We start from the raw sequence: 22,180 nt of genomic DNA, 5'->3' as shown, positions 1-22,180 counted from the left end.
TACACAGAAACTCGGTTGAAACATAGCCTTGCTATCTATGAATGATTGTTTTTACACATGCAATCTTATAAGAGAGCCATTTTATCCAAAACCAAACGGGAAAAGCTATTGTTTCCGACACTGCTTTATCTTGAGCTCTGAAGAAGAACTTAGTAAAACTGTTGACTTCTGCCATTTTGTGTGGTTCTGGCAATAACCACCCTGGTCTGTTAGGAAGCTTTCAATAAATACTTCGATGTAACATTCCATCAGGAAAACGTTTGTCTCTCACTTGCCCAATGTAAAGATTAAATACGATAGTGAAGCAAGTCTTTGGATAATATTACTTCTGTGCTTGTGTGGTAGATTGTATTTTGTAGTCCTTATCAAATACTCACATGAGTGTATCTACTTACATATTTGGCCTCTGAGTAAACACATAATTAGAAAAGACCAGAACACCTCACGGGCAACATATAAAATCATTTAAAATCATTTCTTCCCATCAGGCTGCTCTGAACCCCGAGGATGGTGATTTTGAAGTGGCCCTGCTCTGTAGTAGAAGTACAGGTAAGCAAACATGGAGAGCGAGAGCGATGGTTCCAGGAGCTGGAAACGGCACTGAGACAGTGAGGAGGATCTAACGCAACTCTTTTTACTGAGTACAACAAAAATATTTGCATGAGATGGATTAGGGCACTTGTCAATCAATCCTCAATCCATGCCCCCCAAACACTTATAGTTCATGAAACATATATAGTAGCATAATGATTATGCTATTATATATGCTTTCCTATATTACATATGCCTGCCTATACTTTCACTAGAGTACAGAAAATTTGAGTTTAAATACTAGTGAACAGCTATTATTTTCCTCAACTTGACTTCACATTACATTCTTAAACATTAAAAAAATATGTGTACTTCTCTGTTTCGTAGTTCAGTAAAGCACATGAGCTGTGGCTCTGCTGGATTCTCATTTTTCTTAAGAATATATAAGGCTGTGTCAACCGATAACCAGGGGCAACGTTTTCCTAGAAATACACACAACATCGTCACTAACAAAACCACCTCAGGCCAAGCAAACACTACACACTCTTTTAAGTTCTTTACCCAGTAGATTTTTTAAAATATACATTCCATTTTTATATACAAATATCTTAATATCTATAATATGTCACTACTATATGTAATTTTATGAGAAACATTCTCTCCACACTCAGTTTCTAAAAAGACTAGTTTCTTGAAATCATCAAAGACCCATTTCTAGGGCTGGACAGGTCTCCATGAGAGAACTCTCGTTTAGCTTGCTTGGTTTGATCTCAATATGCTCTCCCTAACCAAAAATAAACAAACAAACAACAACGAATAACAACAGCTGAGGTACAAGACCAAGTCAAACCCTAAGTGAAAAGCAGAGCCTTTCATGAAGGAAGAGTGGGACCCAGTGCTGACACTGCCCTGGGCGAGCCCAGGAGTTAAAAACAATTGATACTCTCAGACAGTCAGGTCACACGCTGTCCCTACTTCAAATCTGCTGCTGAGATCAAGCTGAAAGAATGCTGTTCTGCCAATAAGGAAAAGTGGATCAGCTACAAAAACTTATCAGAACTGAGGCCATGTCACAACTAAAGAGTTGAGGCACTTTCCAAGGAGAGAGGAGGCGCTGGGAGTCCTGGGGTTTCTGTGGTGGAGCACAGCAGGAGGTGTGCTAGGGAAGAAAGAAGGCAGAAAGCAAGGAAGAGGAGTTTTCAAAAGCAAGAAAGGCAACAAATCCAAGACACTCTGAGAACCCACAGAAGATAAATGCCAAACAGTGCACAAGCCACAACAGAATCAATAACAAACTCAGACACATATTCAAAAATCATATCCTTGAAAAATCATAACCAAACATTTTCGTTCCAAAACTTCATTTCTCTTAGTTTAAAAAAAAAAAAAAGTTCTCATTCTAGGGGAATCTCTTACAGTTTATATTCTTGTTCCTTATGATTATCCCCTGACAACTTCTCCTTGCTTATTCCTCCAGAAGAACCACTTACATTCGAAGACTGATTTATTTTGTATGTACGTGTTTCTGCCTGCATGAGTTCATATGTACCACATGTGTGCAGGAGCCTCAAGAGGCCAGAATAGGGTGTTGGATTCCTTGGAGCTGAACTTAGCAGCTGATGAGCCACCATTTCCATGCTGGGACAGAAGAGCAGGACATGCTCTAACTACGAGTCCACCGCCCCCATTCTGTACCCTACACTCCACACAGAGCTCCTTGACTGCACTTCATCTGGAACGCTCTGCCACCTGCACTGTTCTTCATTTATCCTTCCAGGACAATAATGCTTGCTCCCTTGCCTCCTGTGAGGGGGCAGGAAAAATGGCTGCCCCCTCTGCACTCACAGGCCTTTACACCGTAACTAGATAGCTTCTGCATCAGGAGATAGCTTACTTATTGATTTGGACTTTGGGATTTAGGAATAACAGAATGTAACAAAAGTAATATTGTGTCGGTTCTGAGACCACAGCTATCAGGACAATCTTCTGTGCTTCTGCTCCCCACCCCCACGTCCCTATTCAGATTCCTGTCACAATAAAAGAAAGTAAAAAAGTGCATGCTTGGATGGTTCACTGGAAGATGAAGGATCATATAGGGCAGTCAGATTGTCCCAGATGAGACTGCATACATAGAGGAATGCAGACAATATCATAAAGCCAGTCATTAGCTAATCTGTCACTGACTGCAAACCTGAGTGGGCCCTGCACAGAAAAGCCATAACTGGCTCAGACTAAAATATCTATCTAGCAGTCCAACAGATTCACGAATGAACAAGTTCTTAATTGTTTTAAGCCATTGAGTTTGGGGGTATTTTAATTTGTAGCAGTTGATAACTGACAAACCTTCTTTAAAATTCTAGAAACTTGAAGCAATCCCACTAAAATCAGGGACTAGATAAGGCTGTCCACTTTCTCCCCACCTATTCAATATAGTACTCGAGGTCCTAGCCAGAGCAATTAGACAACAAAAGGATATCAAGGGGACACAAATTGGAAAGGAAGAAGTCAAAATATCACTATTTGCAGATGATATGATAGAATATATAAGTGACCCTAAAAATTCCACCAAGGAACTCCTAAACTGTGGGAAGCCACATGTGCTGTTGCAGGGTGGCACTGGCTTCCACTGGCCACCACGCATACATAGGCAGTAAAGTTTTTTTTTGCCAAGATGAGGTTTTGAGAATTAAAACCAATCAGATGAGAGAGAAGTTAACCAATCAGATGTAGGCATGCAAATGAGGTGGTAAGCATAACCAAAGCATAACCAATCCGGGTGTGAGACACGCCTCTCCTAGGCCTATATAAGCAGCACCAGTTCTGGGGTTGGAGTCTCTTCTCCTCTGCAATCAAGCTCTCCCAATAAACGTGTGCAGAAGGATCCTGTTGCAACATCGTTCTTGCTGGCCAGTCGGGCGCGCGCAAGTCTAAACCTCATAAACAGCTTCAGGGAAGTAGCTGGATATAAAATTAATTCAAACAAATCAGTGGCCTATCTCTACACAAAGGATAAACAGGCCGAGAAAGAAATTAGGGAAACAACACCCTTCACAATAGTCACAAATAATATAAAATACCTTGGTGTGACTCTAACTAAGGAAGTAAAGATCTGTATGATAAGAACTTAAAGTCTCTGAAGAAAGAAATTAAAGAAGATCTCAAAAGATGGAAAGATCTCCCAGATCATAGATTGGCAGGATTAACATAGTCAAAATGGCTATCTTGCCAAAAGCAATCTACAGATTCAATGCAATGCCCATCAAAATTCCAACTCAATTCTTCACAGAGTTAGAAAAGACAATTTGCTGTGCTACAGAGCAAGTGTGATTAAAAACAAAAACAAAAACAAACAAACAAAAAAACCTGCTAATACTGGTACAGCGACAGACAGGTAGATCAATGGAATAGAATTGAAGACCTAGAAATGAACCCAACACCTATGGTCACTTGATATTCGACAAGGGAGCTAAAACCATCCAGTGGAAAAAAGACAACATTTTCAACAAATGGTGCTGGCACAACTGGTGGTTATCATGTACAAGAATGCAAATTGATTCATTCTTATCTCCTTATACAAAGCTCAAGACTAAGTCGATCAAAAAACTCCACATAAAACCAGAGACACTGAAACTTATAGAGGAGAAAGTGGGGAAAAGCCTCGAAGATATGGGCACAGGGGAAAAATTCCTGAACAGAACAGCAATGGCTTGTACTGTAAGATCGAAAATCGACAAATGGGACCTCATAAAATTGCAAAGCTTCTGTAAGGCAAAAGACACTGTCAATAAGACAAAAAGGTCATCAACAGATTGGGAAAGGATCTTTACCAATCCTAAATCCAATAGGGGAATAATACCCAATATATATAAAGAACTCAAGAAGATGGACTCTAGATAATCAAATAACCCTATTAAAAAATGGGATACAGAGCTAAACAAAGAATTATCAACTGAGGAATACCGAATGGCTGAGAAGCACTTGAAAAAATGTTCACCATCCTTAATCATCAGGAAAATACAAATCAAAACAACCTTGAGATTCCATCTCACACCAGACAGAATGGCTAAGATCAAAAATTCAGGTGACAGCAGATGCTGGTGAGGATGTGGAGAAAGTGGAACACTCCTCCATTGTTGGTGGGATTGCAAACTGGTACAACCACTCTGGAAATCAGACTGGCAGTTCCTCAGAAAATTGGACATAGTACTACGGGAAGATCCAGCAATACCTCTACTGGGCATATACCCAGAAGATGTTCCAACATGTAATAAGGACACATGCTCCACTATGTTCATAGCAGCCTTATTTGTAATAGCCAGAAGCTGGAAAGAATCCAAATGTCCCTCAACAGAGGAATGGATACAGAAAATGTGGTCCATTTACACAATGGAGTACTACTCAGCAATGAAAAACAATGAATTTATGAAAGTCATAGGCAAATGGATGGATCTGGAGTATATCATCCTGAGTGAGGTAACCCAATCACAAAATAACACACATGATATGCACTCACTGATAAGTGGATATTAGCCCAGAAGCTCAGAATACTCAAGATACAATTTGCAAAGCACATGAAACTCAAGAAGTAGGAAGACCAATGAGTGGATACTTCATTCCTTCTTAGAATAGGGAACAAAATACCCACGGAAGGAGTTACAAAGTTCGGAGCTGGAACGGAAGAAAGGACCATACAGAGACTGCTTCACCTGGGGAATCCATACCATATATAACCACACTATTGCATATGCCAGCAAGATTTTGCTGACAGGACCCTGATATAGCTATCTCTTATGAGGCTATGATAGTGCCTGGCAAATACAGAAGTGGATGCTCACAGTCATCTATTAAATGGAGCATAGGGCCCCTAATGAAGGAGCTAAAGAAAGTACCCAAGGAGCTAAAAGCATCTGCAACCCTATAGGAGGATCAACAATATGAACTATCCAGTACCCCCCCCCCCCAGACTATGTCTCTAGTTGCATATGTAGCAGAGGATGGCCTAGTTGGCCATCAGTGGGAGGAGAGGCCCTTGGTCTTGTGAAGATCATATGCCCCAGTACAAGGGAATGCCAGGGCCAGGAAGTGGGAGTGGGTGGGTTGGGGAGCAGGGCGGGGGAGGGTATAGGGAACTTTCAGGATAGCATTTGAAATGTAAATGAAGAAAATATCTAATAAAAAATGAAAAAAAAAAGAAGTCTAAAATCTTTGGCCATAAGTCACCTTCTTAATGAATCGTATACTTAAATAGCTCCATTTGAATGGCAGACTACATTTCTCAGAACACAGTCTTTCTCTCTATGCCTCTTATTTTCTCTTCATTTTTCTTTTTGGTGTGTGTGTGTGTGTGTGTGTGTGTGTGTGTGTGTGTGTGTATGTATATATATGTATGAAATAGACAGAGAGAGAGAGAGAACACAACTGGGACCAAAACCGACCAACTCACACTTCAGCCTTGGGCCTGAAATTCCCCATGTAGACTAGCCTGGCTTTGAACCTGGGGCAACCTTCCAGCTTCAGCCTCCTAAATACTAGGATTATAGGTATGTTGTGCCATCATCACTCCCTTTTTTAGAGAATATCTCATTGTGTATCCCAAGACAACCTGGAACTCATCCTCTTGTCTCAGCATCCCCAGTGCTGAGATTATGAGTGTGTTCCATTACGCCAGTTCCTTTACTAGGGTTAGGGTTAAGGTGAGGGTGAGGGTGAGGGTGAGGGTTAGGGTTAAGGTGAGGGTGAGGGTGAGGGTGAGGATTAGGGTCAAGGTGAAGGTTAGGGTTAGGGTTAGGAACCTTTACACTTTTATTGCTTCTACTAAAATCTAGGTCCTTGAGAGTAGGTACTTTTGCCTTTAAGTACTTGAATAAATTGATCATTAATACATAGGAATCTCACTAAACATTTGGTGAATAAGTTAAAAAAGGAACTCTTCCCATGAGAATAGAGGACTAACACTGAACTTGTATGTCCTCTACTCTACTCATTAACTGATGCTGTCATTATTATCTAAAAGTATCAGTAAATGAAACAAAACTGCTGATGAATAGTAAATGAATTTTATAGTTTAAAAAAAGAAACACAAATGGTTAATAACTAATTTTTTATTTTATGTACATTTGTGGTTTTGCCTACAGGTATATTCCAGAGGGTGTAGGATCATCTGAAACTGAAGTTACAGACAGTTGTGAGCTGCCATGTAAGTGCTGAGAATTGAACCGGGTCCTCTAGAAAAGCCGCCAGTGTCTTACCTGCTGAGCCATCTCTCCAGCTCCATAACTATTTTTAACTGTTCAATATAGCTAGCCATTAGGCAAATGTAAATTAAAGCTTCTTAGAGATACTAGCTCACTCCAGTTATACTGGAGAGTTTGTGACAAGAAAGGAATCCTTTAGTCATTGCTGTTGGGTGCAAATTAATACAGCCATTCTGAAAAGTAGTTTGGAGATTTCTCAAAGAATTAAAAATAGAGCTACCATTTAACTTGCTTTCTCACTCTCAGACATATAGCCAGAGATCTCCATGCCCTACTGTAGATACAGGTCCCCATGTTTACTGCTGCTTCACTCACTACTGCAAAGGATTGGAATCAGCTTAGACTATGTCCATCAGCAGATAAATGGATAATGACTATCTGCTGTGTATTTATGCATATATATGAATAACTATTCTTCTCTAAAGAAAAATATGATCACAAAACTTGCAGGAAAATAAATGGACTTAGAAGTACACTATTGAGTAAGGCTACACAATCTCAGAAAGGAAAAAAAACCCTGCATTTCTCCCTCACATGTAGAATCTAGACAATAATATATGGACATATATATGTATGTATAGATATATAGTTATATATATAGTTAAACATATATAGTTATATATAGTTATATGGCTATATAGATATAGGCAAATGTACATGTAGATGCACTTCAACATGTAGAAATGGTTTCTACATGTAGAAAGGCTAAATGTCAGGGGTAAGAAAGAACTGAATGGCTACTTTGTTGTATAGAGTTGTGCAGTCTTCAGAGCTGAGAGATTTTTTTATTTGCAATATTTTCAATATCAAAGTATAAAATTAAAAAAATAAAATAAAGCTGGGCATGGTGGTGCACACCTTTGATCCCAGCACTCAGGGGGCAAAGGCAGGCGGATTTTGAGTTCGAGGCCAGCCTGGTCTACAAAGTAAGTTCCAGGACAGCCAGGGCTATACAGAGAAATGCTGTCTCGAAAAATAAATAAATAAATAAATAAATAAAATTAAAAATTAAAATAAGTAAAGGAATGCTTATTTCTAGATAAAGTTTAACACATTAGAGACCCTAAAGACTCCATTAGAAATCTTGTAGATTTAATAAAAACTGTCAGTAAAGTGGCAGTATACAAGCATACAAAACCAGTAGCCATCTTCTATACCAACAACAAACATGCTCAGAAAAGAAGCAAGAAAACAACCAATTCACAATTGCCTCAGATCAACAACAAACCCTTAAATACACCCAACCAAGGGGACAAAAGGCCTCTACAATGAAAGCTTTATTTTTTAAAAAATGAACATTCCTAGTAAAAAAAAAAAAATCCCTGCAAATAAATAAAAGTATCTTTGTAACTTTAAAACAAAAGCGACTGAAGACAACACTGAGAGGGAAAGACCTTCCATGCCACTGACTGGAAGGTCTCATTACTATTGTGAAAATGGGGATCTTAGCAATAGCAGTCTACATGCTCAAGGCAATGCCCTCCTGACTTGCAAAGCCAGTCTTTACAAAACAGAAAGCACAATCTTCAGGCTCACAGGGAAGCATAAAACACTCTGAAGAGACAAAACAATCCTGAGCCAAAAGAGTACTTCCAACAAGGATGCAAACAGAACTGCTGGTGGGAGATGTAAACCAAGACACCCACGGGAAATCAATATGCAAGCTCCCTGAAAATATCAGACCAAACCTACCATCTGACCCATACAACTCCAATTCAACTTACTGTAGTGATGTTTGTATGTCAAATATATGTATAAATGTGTCCAATGACAAGAACAGATACATGTAGTATAAATGCACATGCAAACACACAGAGGAAAACTCCTTTTTAGCTGTAAAGAGCAAGGTTATGCTGTCTATTAGGAAGTTAAGTATAATTAGAAATAATCATAAGTGAATTATCATCTCTTTTCTCTTAAGTGTAGTTCCAAGATTTTAATAAAAATATATTATTAGTTTGTATGTGTATGGGAGGAAAAAAAAAACTTGGAGAGGGTCACACGGCAGAGGGCTTGTGCAGAGGTCACGGGCAAGTCTATGGGGTCAGTTCTCTCTTTCCATCTTTACAAGGTGGAAGCTTACATTCATTACTGGCCATCAGGCTTGTGTGGCAAATGCCTTTACATGATGAGCCATGCCAATACAGGCTCCTGGATTTAACACAGATACATACGAACCTGTATGTACATATGCCATACAAGTAGAAGTCAAACTGCTTGAGGTAACAAAAAGAACTAGAGAGAACTGGGAAGGAAAGGAGGATTTGGGCAGATTTCTTCAATGTATAGGATATTTTCATCAAAATATACTCATGTAACTAAACATATTTTAAGAGTAAACATAATTTAAAAACTCAAAACTAAATAAAACCATACATTTCTTTAGCAGAATATTTTCTTAACTAGGACTAGAAAATACAAAGTATTTTTAGGGAGGATATATCTTTGTATTTAAAAATAAAAACAGCTGAGCCTCGTGGCACACTCTGTTACTCCCAGGTGGAGCTCAGTAAGCTCAAGGCCAGCCTGGTCTACACAATGGGTTCCAGAAGAGCCAGAGGTATATATACAGTAAAACCCTGCCCATAAACACACAAACAAACAAACAAACAGGAAATATGAACTTGCCTTCCACTTGACTCAGATATAACGGCTTAATTGTTAGGTAAAGCACAGATCTCTGAGCTATGTGCATTTTGTACTGATGACTGACAACTTCACCGTCTTCTTCTAAAAAGAAGCAGCCTTTTGACTGTGCACACTGCCAATCCTGAAACAAAACAGAAATGCTTTCAAACAGTAGTTATTAAATGTTCTACCATGCATACTGAGGCGAAACCAAGGGACAATCTAAAGGAAATGTCAAAGAGAAGGAAGCTATTGCCATCTGGGAGAGTACAGCCATAGGAGATAAAGTACAGAAATGAATAAATCGATCATAATTGTCAGCAGTATGCGCACGTGCATGTGTGTGTGTTGGGGGGGGGAACGGAAGTATGGTGGCTAGGTTAAGAAACAGAATACACACAAAATTACTATACTCCCAGTTCCAAAAGCAGTGCCTAGTACAATGTAGTTGCTCAATAAATATTTGTCTGATTGATGGAAGGCAGTGATATAAACTGAGCAGGTGACAAAAAACAATTATCATATCCTATTTTCTATTTTTAAAAAGATTTATTTTTATTTCTTAAAATTATGTGTATGAGTTTATGCCAAGTCCAGTGCCTGTGTAAACAAGAAGAGGGTGACAGACACCCTGGAGCAGGAGCTTGCAGTTGTGCGCAGCCTGATAGGAGTGCTGGGAACCAAACGTGGGTCCTCTTCAAGAGCAATATGTGCTCTTAAGGGCTGAGCCATCTCTGCCATCTCTTCAGCTCTGATCATCATTACTTAGAAAATGACCAATGGCTTGTGATATAAGATCAAGAATTAACAAATGGAACCTCATAAAATTGCAAAGCTTCTGTAAGGCAAAGGACACTGTCAATAAGACAAAAAGGCCACCAACAGATTGGGGAAAGATCTTTACCAATCCTACATCTGATAGATAGCTAATAACCAATATATACAAAGAACTCAAGAAGTTAGACTCTAGAAAACCAAATAACCCTATTAAAAATGGGGTAGAGAGCTAAACAAATAACTATCAACTGAGGAATACTAAATGGCTGAGAAGCACCTAGAAAAATGTTCAACATACTTAGTCATCAGGAAAATGCAAACCAAAACAACCCTGAGATTCTGCCTCACACCAGTCAGAATGGCTAAGATCAAAAACTCAGGTGACAACAGATGCTGGCGAAGATGTGGAGAAAGTGGAACACTCCTCCATTGTTGGTGGGATTGCAAGCTGGTACAACCACTCTGGAAATCAGTCTGGAGGTTCCTCAGAAAATTGGACATAGTACTACCGAAGGATCCAGCAATACCACTCCTGGGCATATATCCGAAAGATGTTCCAACATGTAATAAGGGTACATGCTCCACTATGTTCATAACAGCCTTATTTATAATAGCCAGAAGCTGGAAAGAACCCAGATGCCCCTCAACAGAGGAATGGATACAGAAAATGTGGTCCATTTACACAATGGAGTACTACTCAGCAATTAAAAACATTGAATTTATGAAATTCTTAGACAAATAGATGGATCTGGAGGATATCATCCTGAGTGAAGTAATCCAATCACAAAATAACACACATGATATGCACTTACTGATAAGTGGATATTAGCCCAGAAGCTCAGAATACTCAAGATACAATTTGCAAAACACATGAAACTCAAGAAGAAGGAAGACCAGACTGTGGATACTTCTGTCCTTCTTAGAAGAGGAACAAAATACCCATGGGAGGAGATACAGAGACAAAGTGTGAAGCAGAGACTGAAGGAATGACCATCCAGAGACTGCCCCACCTGGGGATCCATCCCATAAACAACCACCAAAACCAGACCCTATTGTGGATGCCAACAAGAGCTTGCTGACAAAAGCCTGATAAAGCTGCCTCCTGAGAGGCTCTTGCAGTGCCTGATAAATACAGAAGTGGATGCTCACAACCATCCATTGGACAGAGCACAGGGTCCCCAATGAAGGAGCTAGAGAAAGTACCCATGGAGCTGAAGGGGTCTGCAGCCCTATAGGAGGAACAACAATACGAACTAACCAATACACCCAGAACTCCCAGGGACTAAATCACCAACCAAAGAAAATAAATGGTGGGACTCATGGCTCTAGCTGCATATGTAGCAGATGATGGCCTAGTCGGTCATCAATAGGAGGAGAGACCCTTGGTCCTGTGAAAGTTCTATGCCCCAATATAGGGGAATTCCAGGGCCAGGAAGCAGGAGTGGGTGGGTTGGTGAGCAGTGGGGTCAGGGGAGGAAGGGATAGGGGGTTTTCGGAGGGGAAATTAGGAAAGGGGATAACATTTGAAATGTAAATAAAGAAAACCATCTAATAAAAAAAAAAAAAAAAAAAGAAAAGTTAGGAAAATACAACCTGGAAGACAATTATAAAATGCACATCTGTCCCAGTCCAGATGAGTTCAGCGTTAAGAGCATAGTAGGAACGAAGAAGGAAGGATTACTAAAACTAAAACTAAAACAAGGAGAAGAAGCAAGCATCTGTACTCAAAAACTAGTTACACAGCAACCCACATAACCATTTCACTTTTGGTAAGCAGATATAAAATCTTATAAATAAAAGCTTCATTGCTACTAAAAATACATCAAGAAACTGGGCCTGGTGGTGTCTCCCCTGTAATCCCAGCACTCAGGGGATAGAGCAGAAGGACTGGCCTCTGAGACCTGTCTGGGCTGCAAAATGTTGCCGAAACTTTTTTTTTTTTTTAAAGAAAAGGGAGGAGGGAAATCTGGTAAAACTGCCAGTTAATCAAATCCCTTCCCATCACAGAAGTTAAGTAAAATTTGAAAACACCACATTGGGCACATAGTAAAAGACAGTTTACTGAGTTATCAAAATCTGTCATTACAATAAATGTGTGGAAAATGCTTTTTACTTTAGTTGGTGAACTTGCCAGAAGACATTTTTCTGTACTGTTCCTTTCAAACTCCAAAAACTAGAGTCCTAATGAGGACTTTATAATAAAATTCTGACTACTTCTCTGTAAGGATATTTAGATATCTGTAACTTCAAGGACTTAATAACATTGGTAATTATTAAAAAGATTCACATTAGACACTGAGTAATAATATCACACAATGTCCAATGAGGAAGCAAGACTAAAATTTATTACTGACTGCTATACCACAGGTCCTGAGTTCAATCCCCAGCAACCACATGGTGGCTCACAATTATATGTAATGGGATCTGATGCCTTCTTCTGGTGTGCCTGAAGACATTACAGTGTACTCATATACATAAAATAAATAAATCTTTAAAAATAATCTGCTCACTCTCTTCTTTTTAGCTCCAGCTGACCTAGAACCTACTGTGTAGACCAGGCTGCCTTGCGCTCACAGACACCTACTTTCTCGCTTCCCAACAACGGGACTTAAAACATGAACCACCTCACCCAGTTTCTCAATCCTTCTTAAGGCAAAACTGCCCAAGTATGTATTTATATAACATTTTCATTATATAAGTAATAGTTATTTTAAATATATTTATATATTAAGACAAAAAGTTAGGATAAAAAATCACTATAATTCTGTTATTATGTTATGCCTATAATATAATCTTTTCTAATACAAACCTTTATAGAAATCAAGTTTTATATTCTAAAAAATACAATTTTTTGATTTTTAAAATTTAATCTTACACAAAAAATATTTGCTCTGAAAAATAAAGTGTTAAACATTCAGTTCATTTCCAATTTCTCATCAGCAAAGATAATCTTGGGGCTGGAGAGATGGCTCAGTGGTTAAGAGCGCCGGCTGCTCTTCCAAAGGTCCTGAGTTCAAATCCCAGCAACCACATGGGTGGCTCGCAACCATCCGTAACAAAAAATCTGATGCCCTCTTCTGGAGTGTCTGAAAACAGCTACAGTGTGCTTACATATAATAAATATAATAAATATTTTAAAAAAGATAATCATTAACATGAATGCTGCTTTAAGTTTTTCTCTTAAAAAATTTCTCTAAAAAGAAATCCTAGAGAAAAAGTACAGTTTTAGACCTACTAATATGCATTCCATATTATAACTCAGTGATGCTATTTTTATGAGAGCACCAATGGTATGAAATATAATAATTTTATAATAAAACTCGATCAAACTATGTTATGAAAAAAATTGAGGATTGTGGAGAAAATTTTTCTAATCAAAGTATGGGTACATAAAACATAGTGTTATGCTTATTTTATGTGTCAGATGTAACTGACAGAAAAAATGGAATTTTAATAACTTTTACATTAATTAGAATTTTGATTATACTTTCAGAGATTAATAGTCTGCCATATGTTTATAATTTTTGTTTCTTTTCATGTGAACTGCCTATTTATCTCCTAGTTTCATATTTATATTGCAGATGTGGCAGTTTCTTATATTTTAATAAATTATTTTAGATATTAATACCTTGGTAAGCACTGATGTACTTGTTATTTTTTATTTTATGTTTGGTTATTTTTAAATTGATGTAAATCCCCCCTTTTTGTGTCAGCACCTCACTTTATAGCCAACACTGGCCTTATACTTGCAGCAATCCTCCTGCCTCATTCTCTTGAGTGCTGATATTATAGGCATGAACCACCACACCTGTCTAGTTTTTTTTTTACTTTCTTTTTTATTGTTATTATTTTCATTATTTGTTGGATATTTAAATTGTTTACATTTAAAATGTTGTCCCCCTTCCCAGGTCCCCCTCTGCAAGCCCTGTATCCCATCCCTCCTCCCTCATGCCTCAATTATGGGTTAAAATTTTTGAGATGGGTGGGTGGCCCCAATCCCTCAACCGGAGGCTGTACATATCCATTGCATATGGTCTCTACAGGTTCTATCTTCCCTTTGTTGGGTATTTTGGGTAATGTCATCCCCGTAGGGTCCTGGGAACCTCTTGCTTCCCTGGCATCTGGGACTTTCTAGTGGCTACCCCTAGTTCCCCATCTTGCACTGCTACACATCTCTATTCAATTTCCTGACCCTCTGTACGTCTCCCCTGAATCCTCCCACACCTGATCAGTTTTGACTACAGAATTAGCAGACTCAGTTCCATCAGGTGTTCCTCAGGAACACATGCTTTAAATTTACCTACCTACAGTGGCAAAGGACAATTCAAAATTACACAATATAGATTGAAGGTCTCTGTCTAAAATCTTGGGAACCAGAAGTGTTCCAGATGTTGCTTTTTTTTCTTCAGGTTTTAGAAAATCTGTTTATACATAACATGATGTCTTTGAGATGAGATCCAAACGATCTCAAACATGAGGGTTACTGTTTCTTATGCGTGACTTACACATAGCCTAAGCATGTAGCATAGCCTAATGCTAAGGTCCAACCATCACGTGAAGTCAGTCTGTGTGCTACCATGTTAGTGTTTGTAATTTGGGGGTGGGGGTTGGAGAATTTTAAATTTTGTGGTTTTACATCAAGGATGTCAGATCATTTTAAAGATAGAGAATTGAAAAGGCAATTTAGGACATCCTTTTTTTTGGTAGAAGAAGGATAGGAGTCAAGCCTGAAAAACAACATGGTAAGTATGGTGTCACAGTTCTCAAGGACTTCAGAAGCCTTTCTCTTCAGTAGCATTAGTTTTATTCTGAGTTCTGCTCTATTTTGCATTTAAATATATGCCATAACTACCAGGCATGGTGGCTTTGCTATAATCCTAACACTTGGCAGAAACAGAAAGATGGTAGCAACTTTGAGGCCACTTTGGAGTACAGAATTCCAGGACAGCCAGGGCTGTACAGCGAGATCTTCCCTCAAAATTAAAGACACCAACAAAAGCACTAACATGATTTCCTAAAGTGGGCTGTAAAGCAAGTCTCACATTTATGTTATAATCAATCATCTATAACATAAAGAATACTCAGTGAATGATACAGTGCTGGACTATTATTCTGAATGACTCTGACACTTAAGGACTAGAACAAACTTAAGGGTTTCACTTTTTTAATTTAAAAAGTGAAGATGTTAGAAGTTAGCCATATTTTTTTATATTTGTATCATAATCATGTGCGTAGCAGCACTCCACATTTTGGGGGTCGGCTCCCTCCTTCCACTGGGGGACCTGGAAATTAAACTCAAGTTGTCAAACTTTTACCTGCTGAGCCTTTTCACCACCCTAAAGGAACTTTTCTTTTTTAATGCACTGTGTTTAGTATATTAGAAATTAGTGTGACTTGTGCCATTGGGGAAACTAATGAAAGAAGTTGTCTGTGGCAGACAGCTCCTCTGCAGGCAGTGCAGTGGGCTGATGGATGGCTTTCAAAAGCTTGCTGAGAAGGCTAACATTTTTATCAGAGACCTTTCCCAAGTTCCAGTTCTGGAAAAATAGCTACAATAGAAAAGAATTTGGAAGACTGCCAAGCTCCATACAGAGTTAATAGGACTGGAAACAACAGGGGAAGGTATGCAAAAGTAAGGCATGATTGACACCAAGTGAACACTGGTGAACAGTCACACTGTTCTGACAGCACACAACATTCACTAGAAAATCTTGGAGCCATACCATTTAAGAAGAAACACTTGGTTTCCTAAGATCTACCAAACTTATTACACACATAATGCTTATTCAACTTGAAATTTTATTTAAAACAGGATTTTCAATCACACAAAAGAGTTTTTTGTTTGTTTGATTGATTGGTTGGTTGGTTGGTTTGGGTTTTTATTTTATTCTATTGGTCATGAAGTCAGACACGTTATGAATTAAAAGTTAAAAAAAAGCTGAAAATTTGTCTGAATTGTTCAAATAAATCAATTTGAATGGAATGTAGACCAAGTTGATAGTCTGAGGTTTTATGAGAAGATAGAAGTACACTGAATTTTAAAATGTTTTTATAATAATAGAAGAGGAAATTCCATGTGTGACATATATTTTTTCACAAATAAAACAGCTTGTAATTCCTAGAGTGGGCATGAGGTGGGGCTAGATTCTACCAATTCAAGAGTTTTCCTATAAATGCAAACAACTGTTATTTCATTGGGGTTCATAGATTTTACTTATTCCATTCATAAGAAATGAGGCAATACTAAAGACACAAACTACAGATTTTAAATTAGAAAGGAGTGATCAAAACAAACCTACCAATTAAGTTACATCTTTCTGGGTCACTCTGGTAAACCCTGCCCTCACGTGTGATTTTACAGCATCAGCATCTAGGTGAGCAAGAGTTAGTAAGTGGATGTGCACAGATGACAGTGGGACCAAGACACCCATGTCACATTTTTATTGGAAGATATTTGCTTTTATTGTGTTGAAGAAGTAGATAAAAACATTTTCAACCTTTTTGTTATTAAAGGATACTTAAAAAATAAAAGATGATTTATAAAAGAAAACTAATATGGGTTTATCTTTTAATTGACAGGTTAAACTGCTTAACATTTTGAAAAAGAAACATAACTGGTCTTTAACCAAAATTAAGACTGAACCGCTTTCAATTTGTTTGCTATATTTGTAAATATGATTATGTGATATAGTTACACTGTTTTATAGAGAACTTGTGTATATGATATATTTCACATGCATATAGCTTACAGACATATAACATGTTGTAAATACATACCATATATGCATACTATATATGTGGTGTATGATATGTATGTGTGTGTAATATACCTATCATATAAAATACATTTCTAAGATATATAATTAGGCAATTAGGAGTATGAATACAGGCTGAGATATATCTCTGGGGATACAACTTTTGACTTGTGGCCTACTCTAATTTTAGTCGTGACTGGCTTTATAGCAAGGAAGTTAAAGCTATTTGTCTCTCAAGAGAAAATTCTTGACATTTCTTGAATATTACAGACCATAACTAGATAGAAGTCAGGATTAAAAAGAGAGGAATATGTGTTGAAGTATGACCAATAGAAGTCATGTATGTACAGCCTCTATAAAGTGCTTATTTTTCTCCTGTAATTCAAATCATTTATAAATGCACGGATATATGATTTACAATCTGGCTGCTCAGCATGGTGCCTACAGTCAGGTAGGTACTCAAGGAGCCTAAAAGAAAATCATTCTTACTTTTGATGTCTACATGCAAAATATAAGTGGACTCTGTTATACATATACATATATGTGTGTGTATATGTATAAGATCACTCTCTATAGCCTGCAGATGGTCCTAGTATACTCAAGCGCTACCACAGGACAAGCTGGATCAGGACATAGTCAGATAACTCTATCAGCCTCTCAGTTAAGTCTTTCTCCTATTTCCCTTCACAATCTAATACAAAAATAGCTTTCCTTCATAGACCTTCACAATCTCATTACCATAAAAAGAATTGTAGTCATGTCTTAGTTCTGTAATACTTTCTGTATTTAAGAGACTATGTCCCTAGTACTGTGATAAATGCTTTGAAAAAGATTTATATCTTTTAAAATGCATAAAATTAATCCCAAGACACAGTTAAGGAAAATCACACTCAAAAAAAGAGGTTGTTAAATTTACCCCATTTACACAATCATTAGGGGATAGCTAGGATTTACTCTCATGCCTGTTTATTCTGAGCTTTTTATCAAATCTAAGAAGACTCTTTTTTGCTAAGTATACAATCAATAAATATTTATTATAACAATTGTTATAACGATAATACTATGCCATACTACCTTGGCATATGACAGGTTATAATCAGAAATGTTGTTAATTCAAGATCCATATTTTACACTAAGCAAAATAATTGACACAAATTACTTGATTAGAAATTATTAGGTAGTGGTGCACACCTTTAATCCTAGCACTCAGGAGGCAGAGGCAGACAGATCTCTGAGTTCAAGGTCAGCCTGATTTACAGAGTAAGTTATTAGGCAACCAAGGCTGTCTGGAAAAACTCCAAAAAAAAAAAAAAAAAAAAAAAAGGAAAGAAAAAATTATTGGTTGGATTGAATAAAACAAAATGTATTTATATGGATTTATATGGTTAATTATTTATATCTCTACATGATGACTAAAATATACTTTAGAATTAGGTAAATGATAATTAATCAGGCTAACATTTTAATATTTAACTTAATTACAAAATACAAAAAGGTTCTATTGGTGAAAACTAATATTGTTGGAACACAGAATCTGTGTGAGCATACTGGACAGGCACACCAAATTGCTTAGGGTGTATAGATTCCTAAACAGTCAGAGGAAAATTCCTTAGAGATGATGTTTTAAAATTTTAATATAGAACAAATGTCACTGTCTAGCAATTTAAAGATATAAGGGACTTCAGAGTTCAATAACAAATACAGAGTTGTTATTTGAAACAAGAATGCAGCTCTAGAGAACAATCAGTTCAGTTCTCTAGCAGCAGTTAGAGTGTGTGGTCATAACCATTCCCCTCACACAGGTCTCCAGGTGCACATTCTTAATGGAGCCTAGCACTTTGCAGTTAATGTTTTATATTTCAGTAGCTATTATTTTCTGCTGAAAGAAAACTAGTAAAAGTTGAGTCTAGAAAGGGAAAACAAAGGAAGAAGATCAATATTAACACTCTACAAATATTGACTTAGCAAAGTGACTTTGTGGTCTTGCTCTCACAGGAATTGATATTGAATCAATGATTTATTTAAGAAGCACCTATAGAAAGTATTTGTCAAACAAAAAAATATTTACTTGCTAAGGTTCATAGTTAATTAATCTATTTATCAAGTTCAAAAACTCAAGAGTCACTATTTTTAAAGTAAAGTCCTTATAAATAAAAATATTCTTGCTCATTATTTTTACTTTAAAATATCATAACCAAGGTCAGCAAGATAGCTCAGCAGACAAAGATGTCTACAGACAAAACACACAACCCAAATTCATTCTGGATACCACATGGTGGAGGGTAAGAGCTACTATCACAAGCTGTCCTCTGACCTCCACATATGCACCATGGAGTGCCCATGCTGCTCGCCCCCTCCATAGATGGATGGATGGATGGATGGATGGATGGATGGATGGATGGATGGATGGATAGATAGATAGATAGATAGATAGATAGATAGATAGATAGATAGATAGACAGACAGACAGACGGATGGATAAAATCTAATTTAAAATATTACAAATAGAAATTCTGTATTCTACAGAAAAAACTGAAATTAGTTCACAAACTCCATTGGTTCCCAGTAGACATCAATAATTGTTAATAATCTTAAAGCCAAATACTTTTCAGAAAGTTGTATTTGTTCATTTAAAGTACTATACCTTTAAGTTTGGCTCAGTTAATGTTGAGTCTTGGTTACTGTTAGCGCTCATGGTCATTGTGAAGGAGACAGATGTTTTGAACTTTCTAGTTGTTGACAGTAAGGCATGGCTTGTGTCACCTGTAAAGAGTAACCGTCATTTGGTAATCAGCAGCAGTGTGTTTCTAAACACCGTGTCACACTGTCTATGCATCAATGTCACTCTCTGTCCTTCCTATTCAAATGCAATCAGAGGTTTCATACTGACCAGGCTTTAATGGTCCTTAATTTATGTGCTACTAATATAAGATTCTTTATTTCAATATGTCACCTTTTAGTCTGAAATTTTAGTTTTAATAAAATATAATGAGCCTAGCCAAGTAAAATCCCACAATAAAAATTTTACTCTAGTAGATTTTTACTGCTAGGAAAGTCTAAAAATGGTGACTAATTCTTGGATTCTCAGTGACCTTATTGTTGATAACCTGAGATGAAAGGACAATTTTGTTTGAATTATGATCCACCATTTCTGATCAGGAAATTATTAGTATTGAGAGTAAATACCTTTGCTTGAGAATGTTTCTTGGTCATTTTTTCTTATGACCCTAGGTGACGGTTTTGGTGCTGGTGACGGACCCCTTTCAGGGGACCCTTCCATGTGGCTTCCAAACTGTTGACGCCTCAGTTTACTGTCGGCCTCCAGTCTTTCTAGTGTAGTCTTGAGACACTGCTCACTGGTTGTCATGTATAATTTACAAAACTAAAGGAAATAGAAAAAGTCAGCTGGTGGAAAAAACGCTCAGTCCTATAGTTGGAAGGCGAGGGAGGCAAATACACATTAGTAGGCAAGGAGGAGGCTCGTGCTGAAACACATTTCTTACTTTACTTGGTGCTCAGGTTATTTTCCTGAGCCAGACTGCCCAGCCCCAAGTGACCTAGTGAAACGTAGCCATCAATCAGTGAGGTCACACTCTGAGTCAAAATGAATGGTACACCAGGAGAGGTGATTTTTTTTTTTTTACAAGACACATAGACTTGCATTTGTTCTAAATAATTTTTATGAGTGTTCCACCATAGAAAAGGTTCGTTTCTGAAGGGAGTCTCTATGCTTGTTTGTATACCTGTATGTGCGTGTATATGCATTTTAACTTGGTCATACAGGCAGAGTGGCCCTTATTCAAAAGGCTGGGACCAAGAGCACTGTGAATGACTCACGATTTTGGGGCTTTTGCAGACATACAGCAGGGCATCTTGAGGATTCTGAGTCTACTTAAGAAAATCACTTATGTTTCATGTGCTGCTTATACAAATAACCAAGAGGGAGTTTTGGCCAACATTTTTAGGAGGTTTTACGTGTGCTCACACATGGTATTTTTTAGGAGGTTTCACATGTGCTCACACATGGTATTTTTCGGAGGTTTCACATGTGCTCACACATGGTGGGGAGTTTTGTCACTATTTTTAGGTTTCACATGTGCTCACACATGGTATTTTTAGGAGGTTTCATGTGTACTCACACATGGTATTTTTAGGAGGTTTCACATGTGCTCACACATGGTATTTTTAGGAGGTTTCATGTGTGCTCACACATGGTATTTTTAGGAGGTTTCATGTGTACTCACACATGGTATTTTTAGGAGGTTTCACATGTGCTCACACATGGTATTTTTAGGAGGTTTCATGTGTGCTCACACATGGTGGGGAGATTTGTCACTATTTTTAGGTTTCACATGTGCTCACACATGGTATTTTTAGGAGGTTTCACATGTGCTCACACATGGTATTTTTAGGAGGTTTCACATGTGCTCACACATGGTATTTTTAGGAGGTTTCATGTGTGCTCACACATGGTATTTTTAGGAGGTTTCACATGTGCTCACACATGGTATTTTCAGGAGGTTTCACATGTGCTCACACATGGTATTTTTTAGGAGGTTTCACATGTGCTCACACATGGTATTTTTAGGAGGTTTCACATGTGCTCACACATGGTATTTTCAGGAGGTTTCACGTGTGCTCACACATGGTATTTTTAGGAGGTTTCACATGTGCTCATACATGGTATTTTTAGGAGGTTTCACGTGTACTCACACATGGTATTTTCAGGAGGTTTCACATGTGCTCACACATGGTATTTTTAGGAGGTTTCACATGTGCTCACACATGGTATTTTTAGGAGGTTTCACGTGTACTCACACATGGTGATTGGCGTCAGATTTTGGAGCATTTCATATTTTGCCTGTTCAGATTCGGGATGTTGCCCTACATTAATTTTATATCATCAGATCATAATTGTGGCATTCAAGAGGATAAATTGAAAGTATAATGGGTATATAGCACACATCTGTGCCCTTGCCAATATTAAAATAACAGTCATCTAGGGGCTGGAGTTGATCTTCATGTATGTTTAGTATGTATGTTTAGCATGTATGAGGCCTTGGGTTGAATACAACAATAACAAGCTGCTTGTTGGATGAGGTCTAATTGTTTCACAATGTATGCATAGGTCAAAAGCACCTTTGCATACACTATAATTATATATCATTTTCTCAGTTATACCTTAGCAGCATTGAGGAAAAGTGAAAATAATTCTCTATAGAGCATGCGAGTTCG

At 37.7% G+C, this 22,180-nt stretch overlaps 1 protein-coding gene across 1 annotated transcript in view; it reads right to left on the bottom strand.

The window, feature by feature from the left end:
• Efcab7 (EF-hand calcium binding domain 7) overlaps positions 1–22,180 on the bottom strand; it is a gene marked incomplete in the record, with an annotated part of 83,344 nt that overhangs the window by 14,374 nt on the left and 46,790 nt on the right. Inside the window, 4 exon segments of the mRNA NM_145549.2 lie at positions 904–1,013; positions 9,414–9,555; positions 19,590–19,708; positions 20,132–20,336. Coding sequence (NP_663524.1) covers positions 904–1,013; positions 9,414–9,555; positions 19,590–19,708; positions 20,132–20,336 — 576 coding nt within the window.

Source organism: Mus musculus, chromosome 4, assembly GCF_000001635.26.
Source record: "Mus musculus strain C57BL/6J chromosome 4, GRCm38.p6 C57BL/6J".
Taxonomy (NCBI): Eukaryota; Metazoa; Chordata; class Mammalia; order Rodentia; family Muridae; genus Mus; species Mus musculus.
Note: the sequence above shows the minus strand (reverse complement) of the source record. Positions and strands in the feature narration are given on the sequence as shown.